Source organism: Ornithorhynchus anatinus, chromosome 3, assembly GCF_004115215.2.
Source record: "Ornithorhynchus anatinus isolate Pmale09 chromosome 3, mOrnAna1.pri.v4, whole genome shotgun sequence".
NCBI lineage: Eukaryota > Metazoa > Chordata > Mammalia > Monotremata > Ornithorhynchidae > Ornithorhynchus > Ornithorhynchus anatinus.
The window spans coordinates 42,491,837-42,514,103 of NC_041730.1; the positions used below are offsets into that span (position 1 = coordinate 42,491,837).

The 22,267-nt window shown below is 39.3% G+C and overlaps 1 protein-coding gene and 1 long non-coding RNA gene across 7 annotated transcripts in view; one reads left to right on the forward strand and one right to left on the reverse strand.

Moving 5' to 3' along the window:
- Nucleotides 1-223: 223 nt before the first annotated feature.
- Nucleotides 224-22,267, reverse strand: part of QSER1 (glutamine and serine rich 1) — a 68,775-nt gene continuing 46,731 nt past the window's right edge. For all 6 annotated transcript variants that reach the window (XM_029061163.2, XM_039911468.1, XM_007659256.4 and 3 more), the window contains 7 exons: nucleotides 18,968-19,101; nucleotides 14,811-15,025; nucleotides 12,820-12,957; nucleotides 10,110-10,207; nucleotides 6,864-7,016; nucleotides 6,460-6,555; nucleotides 224-4,341 (listed from right to left, as the gene is read on the reverse strand). In XM_029061163.2, coding sequence (XP_028916996.1) covers nucleotides 4,201-4,341; nucleotides 6,460-6,555; nucleotides 6,864-7,016; nucleotides 10,110-10,207; nucleotides 12,820-12,957; nucleotides 14,811-15,025; nucleotides 18,968-19,101 — 975 coding nt within the window. In that variant the 3' untranslated portion in view covers nucleotides 224-4,200. The remainder of the gene's footprint in view (nucleotides 4,342-6,459; nucleotides 6,556-6,863; nucleotides 7,017-10,109; nucleotides 10,208-12,819; nucleotides 12,958-14,810; nucleotides 15,026-18,967; nucleotides 19,102-22,267) is intronic.
- Nucleotides 7,795-22,267, forward strand: part of LOC114810228 — a 33,511-nt gene continuing 19,038 nt past the window's right edge. Inside the window, exon 1 of the long non-coding RNA XR_003757953.2 lies at nucleotides 7,795-8,299. This is a non-coding gene — a long non-coding RNA (uncharacterized LOC114810228). The remainder of the gene's footprint in view (nucleotides 8,300-22,267) is intronic.

The following is a 22,267-nucleotide window of genomic DNA, read 5'->3' on the forward strand; positions in this document are numbered from 1 at the left end:
CTGTTTCTAACTGATGGGGAAGCCGGGAGTTAAAGAGGATTTAAGAAGGAAGACGAATTCAGCTTTGGACATAGTAAGCTGGTGGTGCTGGAGACAGGACAGCTTAAGTTGTATTCTGTCAACTCAGTGTTTTCCAAATTCCAAGTTAAAATTTGTAGTTCCTTCTTAATAGGATAGCATTTTTGTTCAGTAAAAAAAGGAAAAAAAACCCCAAACCACTGAGTTTGTTTAAAAAGTGTTTTCTTTTTTAATGGATTTAGTTAGTAACATCAAATGAATATTATACAAAACTGTCCTTTCACATTTCCGTACATTGTATTATGGACCTCTTGAAATTCTGGCCTAAAAATGCATAAGGTGTCTAGTATCTTTATTTTCAATTATTGTCATCACGTATAAAGGTGATATGCAGAAACATGCATTAGTTAACAATGATACAACATGGTGTACGTTGTGCAACAGTGCACAGCTAGGTGCGTTGTGCGGCTAAGTGTCAAGTGCCATCAACACCATTGGAAGCAATTATCCTGGGTTTTGTCAATTCTATTTGAAATCTTTTCGATGAAAAGCACTTCTTGGAAAACGGATGAAAGAGATCATTCTAAACATTCAAATACATACAATTTCTAGAACTCTGACCATTTAATGCAATTTTCAGGGTAACTATAGCTTCAACCCTGATGCTCTATCCGGGCAGATCTTGGAAGCTGCAGATTGGAATGTAGCTTTTTCAGAAAAATGCATATTTCACGAGAAACCTTTTCATGTCGAGGCAAACTTTGAAAGCAATCTTAAAACATGAGTCCTTGAATTTTCACTTTGATTTTACAATTTTTTAAAAATATTGCTAACATTGAAATGTTTAAAAAGGCTTTCCTTCTTCCCAGGGCTTCCTACTTGATCTTGCAATGAAAAAATAATGGTGAATTGTTATTGGCGTCAGATTAGTACACTCTAAGGGGTTAACACTTCACCGCAGGATCAAGATAAGGGAGACTGGGCTTTAGTGAGAAATTTAAAACAAAAAAGTTCTTCTCCAACCAGATATCTGAAATAGGGGAAAAAAAAAGATTTTTTTGCAGTTTTTCTTGAGCTGTGTGTGTCACAAAAATATTGTCCGTTGGAATGACATGTGGCTTTCTTCTTTAACACCCTTCACTTTCAGCAATCCCATTTTAGGACCACCATTCTATTGGACTAATCAATCAACTGTATTTTCTGAATACTTACTGTGCGCAGACCACTGTACCCCACGCTTGAGAGAATACAATGGATGCTGGAGACACAATTTCAGAGTCCAAGGAGCTTATAGGGTTGAATGCCTTTGGATCTTAGCAATGTCTCTGAGTAACTGCAATGGAAGAATATCTTTACAGCCATCAAAAAACTCCCACCTTTCCTCTCTGAGTGGAAAACTTTAATTTTTCTTGTGCTATAGGCAATTTATGATAGCATTATAATGCCAGTTCCCAGTGTTCATTTATATTTGGAGAGTGGAGTCCACCTTTAAGAGCTTGAAGGCTTTTTATATGGCCAAAAGTTCAATTTACAGAACTAAAATGAAAAAGTAGGTTAGTTTTTCTGCAGGAAAACAGTTCATTCATTTAAACTAAAAAAAGGAACCACCTTTTTCGCCAATTGAACAGAAGAAGGATGAAATTATGGCTACTAGTTTGATAGCTATTTCACTGTAACCAAGGTAACTAATGTTTCTTCTTAAAGGCAAATAGGATTTTTTTTTTAACTGAAAGGTTTACGGTGGGTGAATGGGTTAACTTACTATAGAATTTTGTATTTCTACAACGTAATTCTCACCCTTCCAATCTGAGAGTGATACAAGTTAGTTCCGTCCGAAATTGGCAAGACCAAGCCTAGGAAGGCTAGAGAGAGAACAAATGGGCAATTGGTTAGTGATGGATAGGCTGACTGGGAGGGGTGGGATTACCTGGGGTGCTATCTTTGCCCCAGCTGCAGTCAAACACATCAATCGTATTTATTGAGCCCTTACTGTGTGCCAAGAACTATACTGAGCACTTGGGAGCGTTACAATGTAACAGAGTTGGAAGACACGTTCCCTACCCATCCCGTTGTTAGTGCCTGCCAGTTTCTCAATCTAAAAGTTCCGCAGCCTTCCTTTCTCCACTCTCCCTTTCATGGGGTTGAGAGTGTCCAGGTCTGACTGCAGTGCCCGCTCAGAGCCTGAGGCGACGCTGGAAGAGACCTGGCGGCTGCCTTGGACCTTTCTCCTCCACTTCATGTAAATTCCGCTGCCGACGCTGCCGCCTTTACCCATCCGTCCCTCCCACATCTGGGCTCCCATGAAAGTCAAGTCTGGCAATTGCACAGTGTACTATCCTCAGGGTACGAAGCTACCTGAGCAAGTATTTAAAAAGGGGGAATATTACCTGGCTATAAAATTTCCACGGTTAAGTATCTTGTGCCTACTAATGTATACCAGCATTAAAGGATTATTGCTTTTGACAAGATAACCATCAGAAACAAGTATACTACCTCAACTCTGACCCAGATATTTTTTTCTTAATGGTATTTGTTAACCACTTACTATTTGTCAAGCACTGTTCTAAGCGCTGGGTACGCAGGGTTGAACATTTTTCCTCAATGTTTTCCCACTCGATATGATTATTCACCTTATTCACCTCTTCACCACACTTAATGAAGCTTTACATAACAAATTAGACCATTAACTCAAAATGAAGACATTGGCAATGTCCACACAAGCATGTCTTATTTGGGCATTGAGCATTAACACTGCTTTCTTGACTGGAATTAAGGCACTGAATGGTGGTTAAAATGACAAACAAAAGCATGACAGTTGACAATTCCATTAAGATCCTAAAAAAAGGGCATTTTTGAAGGACTCTAGAAAGTCTTTTTTTCCAAACAAATAAGGCATCTTGTTGGCAAATGTAAATAAAACACACGATTGGGTAGAACCTAGTACATTCACTGTCTGAGCAGAACAACTTGAACTGCCAGCTGTTAGGAAACTAAAGAAAGCTCCGAAAGCATGGATCAAGGTTGGAAAGGCACCAAAGGAGAGAAGTCATCCACCACTTCCAGTTCTAAGAGTTAATGTAAGCTGTGTTCAACACTGCACACAAGCTACTCAATTGTCAAGTTTTGTTATCCAGAAAGTAAAAATGTAATTACTTTACCTTTTAACAAATCAGTTAATCAAGTGCTAGTTTAGTAAGAAATTTATTTTCGTGTATCAGAAAATAACTGCAGTGTCTAACACAACTACACCTATTAAGCAAAACTAAGCTAGTACTGAATGCGTATACTGGTTAACACTGACGCAAACCTGGATAGACAAATGGTTACCTCAAGATATATGGAAAATCAACATATAAATGAAAAGGATTGACTGAAAACAATGAAAAGTGTATTACAAAGATACATGAAACATAATTTTAACCACAATATTTTCTCTGTGAAAAATACAACTATTAGCGAGATAAAATGTACAATTGAATTTTTTTCCAAAGAAAAAACACAGTATAAAGGAAAATACTTTTTTTCAAAACAGGGAAAATAGGTCATTGTTTTTTTCATTACAATATAATTTGACACAAAAAGCAGTCATAGGATTGCACCAATTCCACATTCAGTTTCCTGAACATGTTAATAGTAAAAGGAGTCCATAAAGCAGAATGTAATTTCTGAATTTTAGGATGGCAAGATTCTCTTACAGAATGTGACGGCACACCAGCTCTGTTTACAAAATGTACAATACTCTTGATTTGATGGCCAGACAAATGCAAATATATGCTTACCTCTACCCTCGTTATTCTTTCTGGTGTTTAGCCAGAGGCAGAAAAAAAAAATCAAGGTATTTAAGTGTTATCTCTATAGTAATAAAGAAAATTATACTTAGTGCATGCTGTATCATTTGTCAAAAACCATTTCTGAAAATAACTAAGTTACTCAACAGTTTACAAAATAGAAAAATCATTCCTCAGGTTAAAAATGTGGTAACAAGTCCATCTGCAAAGGACAAACTTCCTTGGCAGGTTCACTCTCCCATAGCACAGGTCACAGCACAACTTCCTCAAGAGAAGCTCATCTAGAGCAAACAAGACGTTGGTCTGGCTTCCTCTGGAATTGGGATCCTTCTCTCTATTTTTTTTCTTTATCACATGAGTGCTGTAGAAAAAAAAATCACTGGGGAAAATATTTTCATGAACACTTCTGTTGCACATGATTTAATAGTTCACCAAACTTTTCAAAAAGATCTTCCACCCATTTTAGGTTTTTCATACAGAGCTGTACAATCTCTTCCTGTCCTAGATCTTCATTTTTTTTCTGCACAGAAGAAATCTAAAAAAAGATTTTAAAAACACATATTAGAATATACTAAGGGCTGTAATATGTAGTTAATCTTCACAATCTCAAGGGCATATTTTTCCATTTTTAAGGTGTGTTCACCCACCATTACAGGACATGCTTGCTTTCATATGGAAACTACTATGCTTTCCCCCAGCAGTGAAGAAAATGGAATCCTGTCAGCAGAGAGGCCACCATGCCAGCCCAGAAATGCCGTTTATCTTTTTTAGGATTCTACACTAAGACTCCACACCAGCAAAACAAAATATATTTCCGTGCCAATCAGGAAAAGTGGCAGAATTATTCAAATTATGTAGAATACAGTGCCTTCTTAATGGCTACACCTGAATTTTTTGCAGATTTCTACCAATCTCATTTGTTTAATAGCATTTCTCATGCACCACTGAGGCTTAGAGAAACTATATGACTTGCCCAAGATCAACCAGAAGGCAGGTGGCAGAATGGGATTAGACCCCGGTCCTCTGATTCCCAGGCCTGTGCTCCTTCCACTAGCCCATGCCGCTCCTCATACTTTCATTGTCATGTCCAAAATCCAGAGTCATTTTAGCACCACATCCATAGTTCCACAAAAGATAATTTGATCTGACCCAAGTCTGAGTTGCACATAGGCAATAATTACTTCTACTCCACATCCTGAATAGATAATAACTGTGCATTTATGTGCTGTGTGCCAAGCACTGAACTAAGCACTGGGGTAGATGCAAGGTACAAGGTCTCGGCCTATTCCATGCAGCTTCTGAACAATTTTTATTTGCAACATCAAAAAGCAGTAGGATTTCCAAAGATATATTCCACCGGCATCAAAGATATGTTGGTTGCAGATCTGCTGCTCTGTGCTGGCCATGGGACAAAACTGGGATACATCGGTCTCCTAAATTCCTACAACAGACAAAATCTGCCCCTTCCTCTCCAAACTACCACCACATTAATGTGAGCACTTATCCTACCCTGCCTTGATTATTACATCGGTCTCCTCGCTGACCTCCCTGCCTCCTGTCTCTTCCCACTCCCGTCCATACCCCATTCTGCTGACCGCATCATTTTTCTACAGAAACATTCAGGACATGTTTTCCCAGTCCTCAAGAAATTCCAGTGGTTGCCCATCCACCTCCAAATCAAACAAAAACTCCTCACCATCAGCTTTAAACCATTTAATCACCTTGCCCCCTCCTACCTCACCTCGCTATTCTCCTACTACAACTCAGCCCACACATTTAGTTCCTCTAATGCTAACCTTCTCACTATACCTCGATCTCGTCTATCTCGCCGCCGACCTCTCGCCCACATCCTACCTCTGGCCTGGAACATCCTCCTCATATCAGGCAGATAATTGCTCTCCCCAACATTAAAGCTTTATTGAAGGCCCATCTCCTCCCAGAAGCCCTCCCTGACTAAGCCCTCCTCTCTTCTCCCACTCCCTTCTGCATCACCCTTACGTGCTCCCTTTACTCATCCTCCCTCCCAACCCCACAGCACATATGTATATATCTGTCATTTATTTATGTTAATGTCTCTCTCCCCCTCTAGACTGTGGGCAGGGAATGTGTTTGATCTTACATTATACTCTCCCAAGTGCTTAGTATAGTGCTTTGCACATAGTAAGGGCTCAAAAAATATAATTGAATGAATGAATAAATTGGAATCAGAGTGAACCTAAGAAGAGCCATTGTACAAAGAATGGGTGGAAAAGATTTTTCAAAGATTCAACTGAATGGAGTATCAATCAATGGTATTTACTGAGCATGTACTGTACAAAGTGCTTTGAATGTAATATCAACGTTAATAACCTGGGACTGTTAGCAGCAGTCCAACTTCACTGAGGTCAAGCAGAGGTATAGGATGCTAAACAAAAAGATAGCATTGCACATAGAAATACTTCAATCTTTACCCCAAATTGATAGTTTATATGCAGAAAGGGTGGCAGTGACTGCTGAAAGCAGAAAAGTTTTTTTGGGGGGGGGGCAAATATGAATTTGAAAGAAATGCAACTAGGAGTATCATTTTATTTGGGAAGAGGACAAATTCCTTGGCCCATGTCGCTTTTTTAAAAACAAATATACAATGTAGGGCATTTTAAACACTCATACTCACCTCCTCTTTGCAGATCAGATAAATGTGGTACTTGTAATGATGGAGTGAATGATATAATGAATACATCTGTATTTTTTCTGGATCTACAGCAAACTCCTACAGATAAGAAAAAAAGTACTTTTACTGAAAGTAATGAAAAAGTGTGATCAATTTGGATGAATTTCAACTTTAATAGTAATCCTTCCTTGTGGGTTTCTTCAAGTGGACAGTTACATCTGGAATAAAGATGAAGTACAAACATGATAACAGTCTTTGTTCTGAAGTCCAAGTTGTAGTAAAGAAAGTGAATATAAGAGATTTCAGAGTTGATTCCTTCAACTTCATCACAAAAGAAGTCCTGATTTTCTAATTTAAGATTGGAAAACAATATGTGAAAGCATTCTGATTAATCTTTATATACTTACCTGTGCTGATTTAGTAGTTGCCTTTGAAGTCCTCAAGGTTTTTTTGTTATAAGTTTTGCCGTTCACTTTGATTTTAGGAACTGCAGATCCCCCATTCTTTGCTTTAGATTCACGAGTAATTACTGTCAGTTCAGGAAAACTTTCCAAAGCAGTCTTAAAACAGGATGGAAAAATAAATGAACTGTATCAGAATTAAACGTACCATTATTTTTTAAAGCAAATTATATATCTACTTTCAAAACTTTGTAGTTTCTAATTTACAATAATTGTGGTGTTTGCTATGTACTTACTGTGTACCAGGCACTGTACTAAGCACTGGGGTGGATACAAGGTAATTAGGTTGGATGCAGTCCCTGTCCCTTATGGGGCCCTCAGTCTTAATCCCCATTTTACATATGAGGTCACTGAGGTACAGAATATATATCTTGTTAGAAATCTGGAGAGCTAGAAAACTTGGAGAACTAGAAAAGAATGGGTTGTTTCTCTTTATTGGCAAAGTAAGTGGTTCAAATCAAACTTTCAGTTGCCACTCCTGCCTATTTAAATCTCACTTTCTAATGAAAGTATCAATTTTATAATGCTCTTACTTTGTTATTTATCTTCATAATTCAGAAAGATTTTCTTAAATAAAATTACCTGCTGCTTTACCTTTATTTAAAAACCTTTTCCTATACAACAAAACCAACAGACCAAGAAGTTCAGGAAAACCAAGTTCTCACTACGGTCAGAACAAAGAGTTAAAATGTTCCAAATGAGAAAATGTGTCTTTTATAGTGGAAAGCTGATAGACTGTAATTTTAAATAAACAGTTTCACAATTCAAGGACACTCTTATCCAGAGTCTTGCAGTATTCCCAAGCACCTGGTACAGTGGCCCTGAAATAGAATGTGCATAATTGACATTTTTATAACTGATAACTTTCTTTTCCTTTTAGTAAGGACTGAGGGAAGAAACTATATAAGTTTCATCGGCAAGAAACAATGAGATTATTTGGGATGTTTTCATCAGTTGCTAGAGTTGACTTGCTGAGCCAGCAACTAGAATCTGCTAGCATCTATTCAATTTCTTTTCTTCCAAGTAAGTGTTCCTGCTTTCCCTATGAAACCTAATTTTTCATGTTTGGATGCTTTTTATTTCTACAATACTCATCTCTGACTGAGAATTCATTCTTTCAACTGCAAATGAGAGTAGAACTAAGGTTGGTTGCTCATCCTAAACCTGAAGATATTAAATAAAAGTGCTAGGAGACAAAAGGGCATATTACAAACCATCCACCTCTTCAATAAACCCAGGACACTGAATCACACAGAATCCAGAAGAAAAGGAACCAATCATCACCACTTCCAGGGACCTTTGAACATCGATGGAGAAAACAACTTCCATGGAGAAAAGAGGGGCTAAAATATCTAAATTTCATGTTTCACCTACAATGTTAGGTAAGCTGATTTGTTGATATTACCATAAAAAGTCAAGTCAATATTGTTAAAATTGTTAGTGTTAAAATTATGGGCCTAAACATATGTAGACTTAACCACCTGAGGTAATAACTGCTGATTTACTTCAATTTATTTTCTTGCTTTTAGGCAAATATACAACACTGATTACAATTTAAAAATCAATGCTGTGTCATTTTATGTTATGTGAGAAATTTGCACGTGGGTAAATAGTAAGAAAATTAAAGACTTTAAGATACAATGTATTTACTGATTGAATAGGCTTATCTTTCCTTGAACCAGTGCCTCTACATTAAAGTGCTAGCAGAACTGCAGTATGCAAATTCACTGATCTCTTAGGCTTTGTAGATAGAGCATGGGCCCGGGAGTCAGAGGACCTGGCTACTAATCTGCTCTGCTCTGTGATCATGGCAAGTCACTTAACTTCTCTGTGTCTCTGTTACCTCATCTGTAAAATGGAGATTTAACGGAGATTTAGACTGTGAGCCCCATATGGGACATGCACTGGGTCCAATCTAATTACTTTATATCTACCCCACCCCTTAGAACAGTGCCTGGCACATAGTGAGAGTTTAACAGATATCATAAACAACAGATAAAATAAGTGAGAGAAGAGAGAAGTTGGATGGTTTTTCCCAATCCCTGACAAGTAGGTTGACTTCTTGCCCCAGTCAAAGTACTGTCTATGCCACACACGATACAGCAATAATTTGCAAGAATCAGCTACTGCCTGTTGGATTCACTTTCTCTGGAGATTTTAGTCACGGAGAAGCCCCGCTCAGGCTCAACTCCCTATAGAGGACTTTTCAAACCCTACTCTTGTAGCCGGGGGGCATGAGAGAAATGAGAGAGGTTTTACTTTAGAAATTAATTCAAATCATGAGCATATGTATTCAAACTGTTACTCTAGGTCATGATCATTTTAGATCTTCTTAAACTGCAGACGTGGTCTTAGTGTGAAATATAAATTACTAGACTTGAGACTAGTGATTTTTTGTACTGTGCTTTAGGTTAAATAAATGGCGGTATTTGTTAAGCGCTTACTATGTGCAAAGCACTGTTCTAAGCGCTGGGGTAGACACAGGGGAATCAGGTTGTCCCACGTGGGGCTCACAGTCTTAATCCCCATTTTACAGATGAGGTAACTGAGGCACGGAGAAGTGAAGTGACTTGCCCAAAGTCACACAGCTGGCAAGCGACGGAGCCGGAATTCGAACCCATGAACTCTGACTCCCAAGCCCGGGCTCTTTCCACTGTGCCACGCTGTTTCTCAGCGTTAAATCAGACATAAAAGCTAACTTACAATTTGTAAAGTAGGAGAGCAGTTCTATCACTGTAATTGTAAATATCACCTGTCATGCCAGAATCAATTTTGCCTTGGCTGGAAAATAGCCTGACCAAAAAAAAGACAGTCAAACAATGGGAATCTTTACAAACTGCAAGCTGTTAAAAAGCTTAAGCCTACCTGATGGAAACTGAATTGTTGCACTCCAAGTAAGGCAAAAGATTCCAGGAAAGAGTTTCTTGAGCATTCAGGTGATATGAATTTGATTTTAAACACTGATAAATGGGGAGAGTTGGGATATTTACAAAATAAGCAAAAAGCTAGATGAATGTGAAAGCTTAAGGAATGAGACAGACATTGCTATATGAAAGCAAAAAGCTTCTTTTATATTAAGAATAATAACCAACACCAACAGAAGATAACTAGTGATAGGGAAATTGAATTCTTAGTGTAGGAAAGATATAGGACTTCTGATGATGAATAATAAGTAAGGTTCAAAAGAAATACCTTTAATGACTGATCCAAATGTAACTTCGAAAGAAGCCTTTTCCTGTTGTCATTCAGCATGCCATCAATTTTTTTCATGTGAGGCAAAAGCAGCTCATCTGAAATATAAAAATTTGCTGTACTGAAAAGAACAAAGGAATTCAAGAACTTATTTTTCCCTAGTCAATGCTTTTAGAAAAAAATGAAGTGCTTCCCTCTAGACTGTAAGCTCGTTGCGGACAAAGAACATCTCTATCAACTCTGTTGCACTGTATTCTCCCAAGCGCTCAGTATAGTGCTCTGCACACAGGAGGCACTCAATAAATACCACTGACTGATTATGTTCAATTCTAACAAAAACTATTTTGATCATATAGAAATAGGCTAGCTTTCAGGAATAGGCTGAGGAAGGATGGAAATAATTCTCAGAAGCAAGTAGCATGAACAAGTTATCTTCTTTTTGGTCACTTGATGGCTTCTGAAAAACTGACAGAGAAGAAATATTGAAGATTAGGGAAGTGGTTAAGAAAAATTAACAATCTGTGGACCTAGATATTGGCGTAACACAGTTTGTGTTCCTTATTATTTATTTAGATTATTTTAATTTACTTAATAGTCATTACAATATTCTTTATTGAAACTGTGTGCCACAGGTAAGATATTAAGAAAATAATGACATCCAAAAAATCTTAAATGAACTGGAACTTCCGTGTGGGTTGGGATCATGGCTTCTACATTTATTATACTCTCCCAAGCACTTAATCATCTGCACACAGTTAACACTTATAGCTATTACTGATGGATCAGTTCCAGGTGTTTCTATTAGAATTGTAAAGGGTTAGGAGAACAGCTGACACAGTAAAATAATTCTTCCTAAGTATATGCCAGGAGTGTAGGTGAATCACCTCTGGAGTTGCACTGAATGGCTGAAATGACTAGGGTACATACCGCAGAGAGGAACAACCTCCTTGGGGGACTCTGCCGGTGCAAGAAACTTTGCTGAACATTTAACTGCCCTATCCCCAACCAGCTGTTATATGGCATCACTGGGGGAATGGGTCTCTTATGCCTTTGAGTAGTTTTGGAGTTGCCTAGTAGGTTCAAAAAGGGGTTGATTCATATACGAAGACCCAAAGTAAGTTATTGGATGAAACAGAGATGTTATAAAGTACATCCATGACTCTGGTCTTGGATGTCAAAAGAGGGCTGTTTCACTAAGCACTCTTTATAGCCAAAGTCAGGTAGACTATTGGGCCAGATGGACTACTGTCTGACCCAATATAGCAATGTTGATGGTCTTAATGTTGAGGCTGGTTCCCAAACTGGAGGACCACCCCCTGGGACTCCTGCTTGGATTTGGGGGTGTTACCGGGGGGTAGGGAGGCACCATGGTTGTAATACCTGCTCCCTTCTCCCCAGATTCCCCAAAGTCGGTTTAAACATCTAGGCACTGCCCTCCCCATCCACTCTTAAACTTCCTTGGTCCAGACGGTTCCCTGGACTGGAGAGTATCACCTGGTCCAAAAAGGTTCCACCAAAATGCTATAGGCTGGAACGGATCCCTTGTGGGATGATGCTTTCCGTTCCAAACCTCAAGTAATCACCAAGTCCCCATACACTGACTCAGGATTGGAAAGATATAGTCTGGGAAGCTCAGTCACCTAAATGGTACTTTTGGAGGATCCGGGCATCTGTAGGCTGCTAGACTGTGGTGAACAAGCATGTGGCTGAGAGCTTTCTAATAGTCTCTGGGAAAGGACCAACAGACTTGGTGATGGTAATGGTATTTATTGGGTCCCCAAAGATTCTACGCTCTAGACTGAGTGCTCCCAGCTATGGCATAAAAGCATATTTTATTTAATTGTATTTCTCCAGTAACCTGGAATGTTTGCAAGCCTCCTAAAAGACCAAACTTACATCCTGAGGGTAGCTTGCTCACCTCTTAGGTTGTGAGTCTTAATATTTACAATGAATGATTTCTTTGCAAACAGAAGAGGGAGGAAAAACAAAAGCCATCTAGGAAGGAGGGAGAATGGGGCAAAATACCATTCTGATGAGAAACAATTCCGGTCTCACAGTTCTACTCAACTAGTCTCTGGGCTTTTTCCTTAACTGTCAGTTTTCAGAAGTTATCTTAATATTCTCTTTGAAATAATAATTTAAACAAACATTTTAAAAAGTAAACTTATTAAATAGGACAAAAGGCAACTAACTGGAAAGTGGTTCAGCTTTCCCCCCCTTCAATATCCCACTAGACCAATCCTGGTTTAAAAGTACATTTTAGTTCCCTTCAGAACACATCATTTAAGCAATTTGAGTCTTAATTCATGCCCGCACTGATTACTGCTGAAGGTCTATAGTTATTTCAATGATCAAAAGCCTCTGAATTTTTTAGATTACCCAAACTATCACTGTCTCAATACTATATATAGAAACAAGCATTTTTGCAATAGTAAATATTTGAGAATGTTAGAGAAGCATAAAACTAAAATCTGTTTTGTACAGCTAAGTTTGGGAATTGACAACATGTGGCTTTGTACCCAGCGCTTAGAACAGTGCCTGGCACATAGTAAGTGCTTAACAAATACCAACATTATTATTATTATTATCACTGTATTGAATTAAAATGCGGTTCATTAAAATAGTATACAATACTGAGTCGCAAATACTTCCAAATGATCAAGGAGAAATCCTCAAGTGTTACAAAGAAAGTAGTGTTAACATACTGTACCATTGCTCTTTTCCAAGGCTTGCATTGTATCAGGATCTAAGGCAATGCTAACAAGCAATTCCATATAGCTCTTAAAAGTCTCCTTCATAGCTCTTGTGTTCAAAAAACGTGTGACAAAAGGCGCTGGAGGATCAAATTCTGGGAAAAATATAGAAAATACTAAATTTGCCTTTATTCCAGAAACAAGTAGTTAAAAAAAATAAGTACAGAGATTTCAAAAGAAGTTTTACTGAATTCAGCATTTAGACATCTAAAACATTTATTTGCAATGATTCCTATTTTATAAGCAAAGAGTCAACTAATGCGTCCTGAGCTGTGAGAACAGCTGGGTCAGCACAACTCAATTGAAGTGGAGGGATCAACTCCAACTAAATAAATTGGATAAAAAAAGTTCACTTTGGGGCCTGAATGATCCACTTGGGTGGTCGACACGGAGCAAATCAACTAGGTGACTACTCAATCTCCCCTAAATTTAAATTGTGCACACTCAGCCGAAATGAAACATTTCACTTCACTTCATTTTGAAGGATTTTTTTTTCCTCTAGCATAGATTTTAAGGGTATTAAGGAGATATTTTTCTCAGAATCTGGTGTGCTAAAAGTTTGAGTGAAAAAAGATACAGAAGTGATGAATGTGCAGAAAAATATGTAAATTGCAAAATATGCTTCCTTCTGAATTACAAGCAATTTACTGCATGTCTCTAGAAGAGATCGTTAAATACAACAGATTAAAAGATAATCACAAACTCTTTTGAACACTTTTACCTGTGGTTACATGTATTACTTCAGGTATCAACAGGTCAGGCTACAATAAGGAATGTACAATATTTACAGTCAGGTTTCAAGGAAATGCCTTCCAAGTTCCTTTCTCCCTTTTCCTGACTCTCTTCTATCTTTAATTCTGTAATTTAGATAATCTACTATACTGCTCTGTGGGTACTACTAGGTAATAATAATGAAGTCTGGAGATTTAAATACAAGGGGAAATGTATGCTCATTATCGTTGCTGGATATCCCAGGCAACTTCATTCAAAATTAAAGGCACTGCTTGTAAAATTAGCGTTTTATAGCAATCTTGACCTTTTTCATCCTCTCTGAATGGATGCCATTATTCATTTTCATATTTAACGTATCTAAAATGTGTTAACTTTGTGTTAACTGATAGTGACACCTAGTGGTTAAACAGGCTGTTAAAATGAAAGGAATTCAGCTAGGCTTTTTAAAAAAAGCTAAACTACATATATCCAATGTTATAAGTTAATAGTAGGCAAGATTGCTCTATAGGTGCTGAAACCCTTAGCCCCACTAGTCATTTGGCATATACCAAAGAGTTCTACTTCTTGCGCAATGATCACAAGCAGCTCCAGCAGCGCTGATCGGAATCCCTATGCAGGTTTTTAAGTAATTCCAATTTCATCCCCTAGAGCTTGGTTTGTCTTTCTTCTGAAGTAAAAGCTATCTATATTAGATGTTTCCACACCACCAGGCTGACAAAACATAAGAAGAATTTTATTTGTGGACAGTTTCATAGAGGCCAAGGCTCTAGTATCTAGTAGGCTCAAGGCTATAGTATCTAGTAGAATGCTGTTTCTTAAATGTTTAATAGAAAAACTCTGTTCCTTCCTTAAATCTTAAAAATGAGTACTGTTCTGGAAACAGTTCAGCTTGCTTGAATTTAAACAAGGATGAAAAAGTAATCAGAGGTAAAAGTTGTGGATTTTAGAAATGTGTTTCAAGGAGGGCTGCCATCCACTGTTACTCCAAGGACTCTGCAGTACAATGTAGGACAGTGGGAAGGACATTGTTTTGGGTCATATAAGTATATTAACTTATGTAATTACCTTCTATCTATGCCATTTATTTGGATAATTTTCTGAAAAAAATGGCTTTAGATTCTGAAATAATGATTTACAATTTAAAAGGATAGCTACTTTCAGTAGCATTTTATTAGCTTCATTTCCTTTCTCCTGACCGATGGTCCATAATACTCACCATCATCACTGCTACTAGAATGGACTTCAGGAGATGAATCAGATTGGGAAGAGGAGAATTCTTCTTTCCATTTTTTCCGTTTCTTTGGTGGTGGTTCAGCCTTTGTCTTTGGCTGTTTAACTTTGGGTTTCACAGAAGAGACTTTTGTTGTTGTGGTTTTTGGTGTTGGAGGATCAGGAGCCTTATTGCTACTACTTGGCTTGGAATGAACAGTTCTGTGATGGTACAAACATGGAAATTTTAGTTAACGCACTGGTGATTGGTATGACCGAACCGAAGCAGAAAATGGGATTCACATAAATCGAAAGGCATCTCAGGACACTCGGCAGGATTGATTCCATCACTTCTCTAGAACCCTCTAGCTCCTAGGATCTGTTATAGGACTCTGTGATACACTTGAACACAGCCAGACCCTCTCTGGCCTGATCTTTTGTCTTCTTACCTTGTGCCTCTAGGCCCATTAGAATTTTCCAAAAAGGAGGAAAGGAAGGAAATGAGATGGTTTTGCTTCTGGTAGCAACACTGGTAAAGACTTGGTGAGAAAGAAAGTTGAAGCACCAGTGAAATCCTGACACACAAGTAGCACCTGGAGAAAATGCTCCTATATTTTGACAATGCTACATAAAGGGAGATAGTATAGTTTCAGCAAGAGCAGCTGAAACTGTAAACCTGGCACCTAGGAGGCCCTTAATAAATAACACAACTGTTAAAACAAGGGAAAGATAACCCATTTTGGAGAGGTCAGTCAATTTTCTAAAGACATTTTAAGACATTCCTTCCAATTTCCTCTCCCATCTATATATTTTTTAAAGTGATATTTGTTAAGGGCTTACCATATGGTAGGCACTGTACTAAGCAATAGGATAGATACAAGCTGATCAAGTTGGACACAGTCCGCGTCCAACAAGAGGCTCACAGTCTTAATCTTCATTTCATAAATGAGGTAACAGACACAGAGAAGTGAAGTGACTTGGCCAAGGTCACCCAGCAGACAAGGGGAGGGTCTGAGATTAGAACCCAAGTCCACTGATCCAGCAGGAGTTGAATGAATGGTCCACCACAGGAAAAACAACAACACAAAAACCCGCCAATGAATTAAACTACTGAGGAAAGAAGGGCAGACCATGGCTTAACTTCCCACAAACCACACAAGCTTCCTTTTTCTCCCATGCAGGTCAGGAGAGATATCCATGGCTTAGTGGCAAGAGCATGAACTTGGCAGTCAGAGGACAGAGGTCCTAAACCTGGCTCTGCCACTTGTCGGCTTTGTGACCTCGGGCAAGTCACTTCACTTCTCTGTACCTCAGTTATCTAATCTATAAATTGGGGATTAAGAACGTGAGCCCCAAGTGGGACAGGAATTGTGTCCAACTTGATTATCTTGTATCTGCCCTAGTGCTTAGAATTGCTTGGCACACAGTAAGTGCTTCACAAATATCATCAGTATTATAATCATTATTTTGGAATTGATGCTGAATACCTTACTTGATGTGCCCTATTCCTGGAGAAATCTAAACAGTTTGGATAATTTTATGATCACTTGTTATATTCAGGTTTCACCTATGTTGACTAAAGTAAGGATTTGTCATTATCATGCATATTCTCTTATTCATGCTATCTCTCATGCCCTGCACATGAATGATTACAGTAGCCTCACACACCAAGATTACATAAGGCATAATTACCTTTTCAGTGGGAAATGTATTTTCCAGACTCTTCTAGTGCCTAAACTAAGCCTGACTACAAAGTGGGAACAGGTTTAGCACTTAGTACAGTGCCTGGCACATAGTAAGTGCTTAACAAATACCATTATTATTATTATTGAAGCTAGATTAATTTTTTGAGGGTGCTCGGATATAAAGGACAGAGGTTCCCAAACTAGGTTACACCGGCAATCTTAGTGACGGTGTCACTCAAGGGTTGAAAAAAAAAAATCTTCCATGGGAGAAGGTCATGGTGCCACTTTAGTGTTGGCACAACAAATCCACTGGATACTGCCAGTGGAAGTCCTACAGTGATGTGAACACACGTTGCCCCAGCCATGTCCCCATCATGGCACCCTTGATCTGCCATACACTATAGAAGGAGAATGGATTAATTGGCTGGTCACAGTCCATCTCTACAGGCCACAGATACATTCTAAATAGATCTTTTTCCTAGCAATACCAGCATTTTCTAGCTATTGTTTCAGTGGGAATTTAGGAAATGAGTTCTAATCCCCTCCAAACTCCCTAATGTGTATACACATGCATTGATGAAACTTTATGTAAACTCTACACTTATTAGAACACTGCTCTGCACACAGTAAGTGCTCAATAAATATGACTGAATGAATGAATAATTTTAATACTATAAGGCTGAAGAATAAATTAACGGGCTCATTTGCTATCATAGTGCAACTTTTACAGGAACGGAATCCTGAAATACAGGATGGCACATGTGACCTATGACTCAAACCCCGTGTCCAGTGGAGAGTTCACATTTCACCCACAATCTCTTACACTGTCACTGAAGTACACATCATAGTTCTTTGTGTTTTTTTAATTTACTTTTTAACTGTCCTCAAGCAAATCCTTGGTGGTAGAATGCAGGTGTGAAATAAGCACCAGAGAAACTGGTTTTTGGAGGGACTGTCTTAATCTAAAGTTCTAAAGGAGTTAATGCTATTTTCAAAATGTCAATTTCTAGCTGGGAAGGGGAACCTAAGCACATGAAACACCTGGCTCATTAATGAAGTATTAAAAAATTTAATTCTTTTTCTTAGCTGCTTCAGCCCTGCCAATCACATGAATTAGTGTTCATTTCTCCTTAAAATGAATTAAGAAGAGCTGACTACAGTCTTATAAAAAGCCTAAATGCTTAAAATCGGTTCTAAATCATTTATTCACTCACTCAAATGCCTCTACTAAATGGAACACTTCTACTGTCAGAGTGGTGATACACTCGTTTCTTTGTTCTTTCTCTTTCTACTTATTATCTTTCCCTATCTGTTCAGGCTTCCATTTTCCTGCTCTCCTTTATCTTCTCCCTCACTTTCCTGACTTCCTACTAACTCTCCCCTCGGCTTGCTCCACTCCTTCTGCCCTTACCTGCTTCTCCCATTTGCCTTCCTCTTCCCAGGTGTTCCTCTTAGGTTCCCTCCCCTCCTTTCTTTTTATCTCATTTCTGTTTTCATTTCCCTTCACTCTGTTAGCCTCTCCTTTTCCCCTCTTCCTCCTCCTGACTTCCTTCTTTCCATTTCCCATTTTCTTTCTCTTTCTCATTATCTACGCTTCCTCTTCGATTCACTGCGCCCTTTCTTGCTTTACTCCATTCTGCAATCCCCATATTTTGTTGTTCTCTCCCAACGCTGAGAAGATGCTGTTGGCATGGTTTGCTGCACCTAGTGCTGTGCCTGGGCAGTATAGTGGACAGAGATTCCCGCCATAACTACAGACACTCAGGTATAGTCAGGGGTGATTTTTTTGGGGGGAGGGGAGGGGAAGCAATGTACTGGGGCGGGGCAGTGCAACCTGTCCTTTTTCTTCCACCTTCCCCAACCCCTTGCCTAGGGGACACTGATGGTTACTACTGCCCTTTCTGAAGAAAAAGGCAAAATATTTTGGATTCACATATGAAATGCAACATCTGGAAGGTTGAGAGCCAGACCATGCTAGAGAGGACAGTGGTCAGAATGAATGTGCCGGTGGTCAACGTTTCTGTCATTACAGTAAACAAGTACAAAGTTCCACATCACTATCCCAGAATGGCTGGGAAAAAAGCAGCTCTGGATGGTCTCTCCTTGCTTAAGTTACTCCCTTAGGTACTTAGAACTGTTCATCTGGGAGCTTCAGCTGTCCTGGTTCAGTGGTCTTGTTACCTGGAAGAATTAACACTCCTGTGTGTGTGTACATAACTTGCCATTAGGTAGCAACCAGGCCCTGGTGAGAACAGACTCAATTGGTTATTCAAATAAATGGAACAGTGTTCCTCTTGCTAAAACATTGCTTAGTGCTGTGTGAAAAACATAAATGATCTTCAGGTAGAAACCAGGAAGTTTTTTCCTGAAATTTAAAATTAAAATTGTTATGATTATTTGTACACAACTGTTAGAGATGACACACCATCTTTCCAAACCTGAACCAATAAATAGAAAAGAAAAATAAGGAAATACATACCTTGTCGTCTGCACAGGCTTACTTCTTGGCTTTTTGGAACACACTCTCACATATTCCTTTTTGTTTGTGTTTTCTATAAACTTCACATACACCCGTTTGTATTTACTTTTTGCATCTCCAAAATATCCAAGATACTGAGAAAAAAAATACCCCCATGAGACATCACAAATATTCATATTTTATTATAGTTTACATCAAATAAAATGACTTCATTTGTATATGACCAGCAAAGGGGCACACATGTATCCACGAATGTACATGCATGCACACAGACATACAAATACATGCTCAGCCTGGAGGCCAGAGGTGGGGTGGAAGTCCACATGAAGCCCCGGAGTGGAGACACACACCCGCCTAAACACAGCTGGGAAGATGGACACCATCCACTATGCTCTCCTCCCCATCCCCCAACCAGGGCAGTGCAACAGAAACAAATCATACACACACAAACCAGAGGGGGAGAAATTCAGACAATTAATAGGATTTACTGAGTGCCTAATCTTTGCAGAGCACTGTACTAAGCACTATAAAAAGTACAACAGAGTTAGTAGACACAATCCCTGCCCTTAAGGGCTTCACAGTCTGACGGGGAATCAGACACTAAAATAAACTACAGATAGGCAGACAGAGAAAGCCAGTAGAGTGTAGTAATAATAATAATTATGGTATTTGTTAAACACTTACTATGTGCCAAGCACTGTTCCATGCACTGGGGTAGATACAAGGGTAATCAGGTTGTCCCAAATGGGGCTCACACTCTTAATCCCCATTTTACAGATGAGGTAACTGAGGCACAGAAAAGTTAAGTGACTTGCCCAGGGTCACAAAGCAGTCAAGTGGCAGAGCCTGGATTAGAACCCAGATCCTTTTGACTCCCAAGCCCGTGCTCTTTCCACTAAGCCACGGTGCTTCTCCTGAAGCTGAGTTGGGAGGAGCCGGAAGCCCTGTTCCTGTTATGGCCAGGGGAGGGGTAGACAGCCCAAAACGCCATGAGGGGACAAAGCTAATGACATCACTTAATCAACAGTAGATTACTATGTGCTTACAATGTGCAGAGCACTAAGCACTTGGGAGAGTATGATATAATAGAGTTGGCAGGCATGGTCCCTGCCCACAGTGAGCTTACAGTCTAGAAGGGGAGACAGGCATTAATATGACTTATAACATATAATTTAAAGATATATACATATGGGGTTGAGGGTGGGGCGAATATCAAATGTCCAATGGTACGGATCCAAGTAGCCAATGGTGGCCTTCCCTTCAACACCTCAATTCTGCGGGGACACACCCACCCTCTCTGTTCTACAGGTTTCTGTTGCTGTTACTAGCATTTATGCTCCAAAGAACATACAGAGGGGAACCTGAGGAGTTGTTTTTTTTCATGGTAGTTGTTAAGTGCTTACTATGTGTCAAACACTGTTCTAAGCGCTGGGCTAGTACAGGTTACTTATGTCAGACACAGTCCCTATCCTGCATAGGGCCAACAGTTTAAGTAGGAGGGAGAACAGGCATTGAATCCCCACTTTACAGTTGAAGAAACGGAGGCTCAGAAGTTAAGTGACTTGCCCAAGGTCACTCAGCAAACAATTTGCAGAATCGGGATTAGAACCCAGGTCCTCTGACGCCCAAGTCCATGCTCCTTCTACTAGGCCATGCTGAAGGTGGGATGTTTTCATTGTTTGCTTTGAGAGGCTGAGATTTTTATTGAAAAGTAGTTTGTTGGGATGGGGGCCAGACCACCACTTGTTTATTTCTTAAACCTTTATTTTAAGAGAGAATTTTGATTCTGAGTTAATAGTCCAAAAAGCCTTGTCAGAGTTACTGCCACCACTGAAGTTGTGGAGGAAAAATATCGAACATATTTGTTTCCCAATTCTATTCCCAGAATTGTGTTGACATCCATGTGGTGATGCACAGTAAGTGGGAAAAAAAAAACCCTTGCTGTTTCATCGTAATACATGAAACGGAGAATCAATATTTACCCTTAAAAAAAAGTACCAAAGGGACCTGTGGAAACATTGATTTTTCTGGTTTGAAGTTTACCTTTGGACCAATTTTTCTGCAGCACTAAAGAAGAGCCAGGTTTGCCACCAGGGCATATTCCCTCCCAGTCAGGACTGCCCCAAATCACAGACCTTAACAGATACCAGGATGCTCTGCAAGCACCCCAAGGGAACTTCCTAACACGGCACTGCCAGTGGCGCTCTAAAATCATAACTAGACTAAGGCCCTTGGACTTATTACAAGTCTTTGAGGGACAACCATAGAGAAGCGAAAAGCTACCCAATAGCTGCTTTGCTGTAATTCTGTTGCCGAATTGTACATTCCAAGTGCTTAGTACAGTGCTCTGCACAAAATAAACGCTCAAGAAATACTAATTGAATGAATGAATGAATGTAACTCCTAAGGATCATATGGAAAAGGGGTTACAGTTGGGGATGGGTGGGTGGGGCCTAGGATGAGGGAGAGGGGTTTCACCTGGGGACAGGTAAGTGGGACTGGGGGTGAAGGAGAGGGTTTACTCCAAGGGACAAGGGTTAGGGCTGTCATCTTTCTGCTCAGATGCAGAAGCAAGAAAATTGTCTCTGCCCGCCTTCTTTACCACCGGTTCAATTAAGAGCACAATGGAGTGGAAATAAGATATCGTCGTCCCTTCTTTCTCCTCCTTCCCTCTCTTTTCCTTTCACCCTTGATGTGGCCGCATCCAGGCTTGGAGCTTTCCCTCCCAGAAATGGAATCAAATGGAGCAACAGAGGTTTCCCTAAAGAATCCTCCTCTTGCTGAGATCCTGAAGACTTGGAAGCTCATTATGGGCAGGGAGTGGGTCTACCAATTCCTGTATTGGACTCTCCCAAGTGCTTAGTACAATGTTCTGCACATAGTAAACTCTCAATAAACAGCACCGATTGAATGACTGATCTCTCTGTCCTCTCATATTAGCTCAAGGAGATAGAATATTTTATTAGAGTCTTTCATTTACTATTAAGGAGCAAAGACAAGATATGCATTGGGTCCTCAGAGCAGTTTAACCTTTCCTCAACTAAAGGCCAATTATACAAGAATTAATGCTTAAAAATACATACAAATTTCATTATCTGGCTAACGCAACCCCTCAAAAATCATCCACTTGAAATAAATCATTCAAGGCAAAACATGTTTTCTAGCTTCGAATCATCTGCATAATTTGTTTGGTCACCACTCCAGGGAAATTCTAATATAAATATAAGCTAAAAAAATACAATTGACTTTAAACCACTTGCATAAAGATTATTTGAAACTAGCAGAGTTGGCAGGCATTTC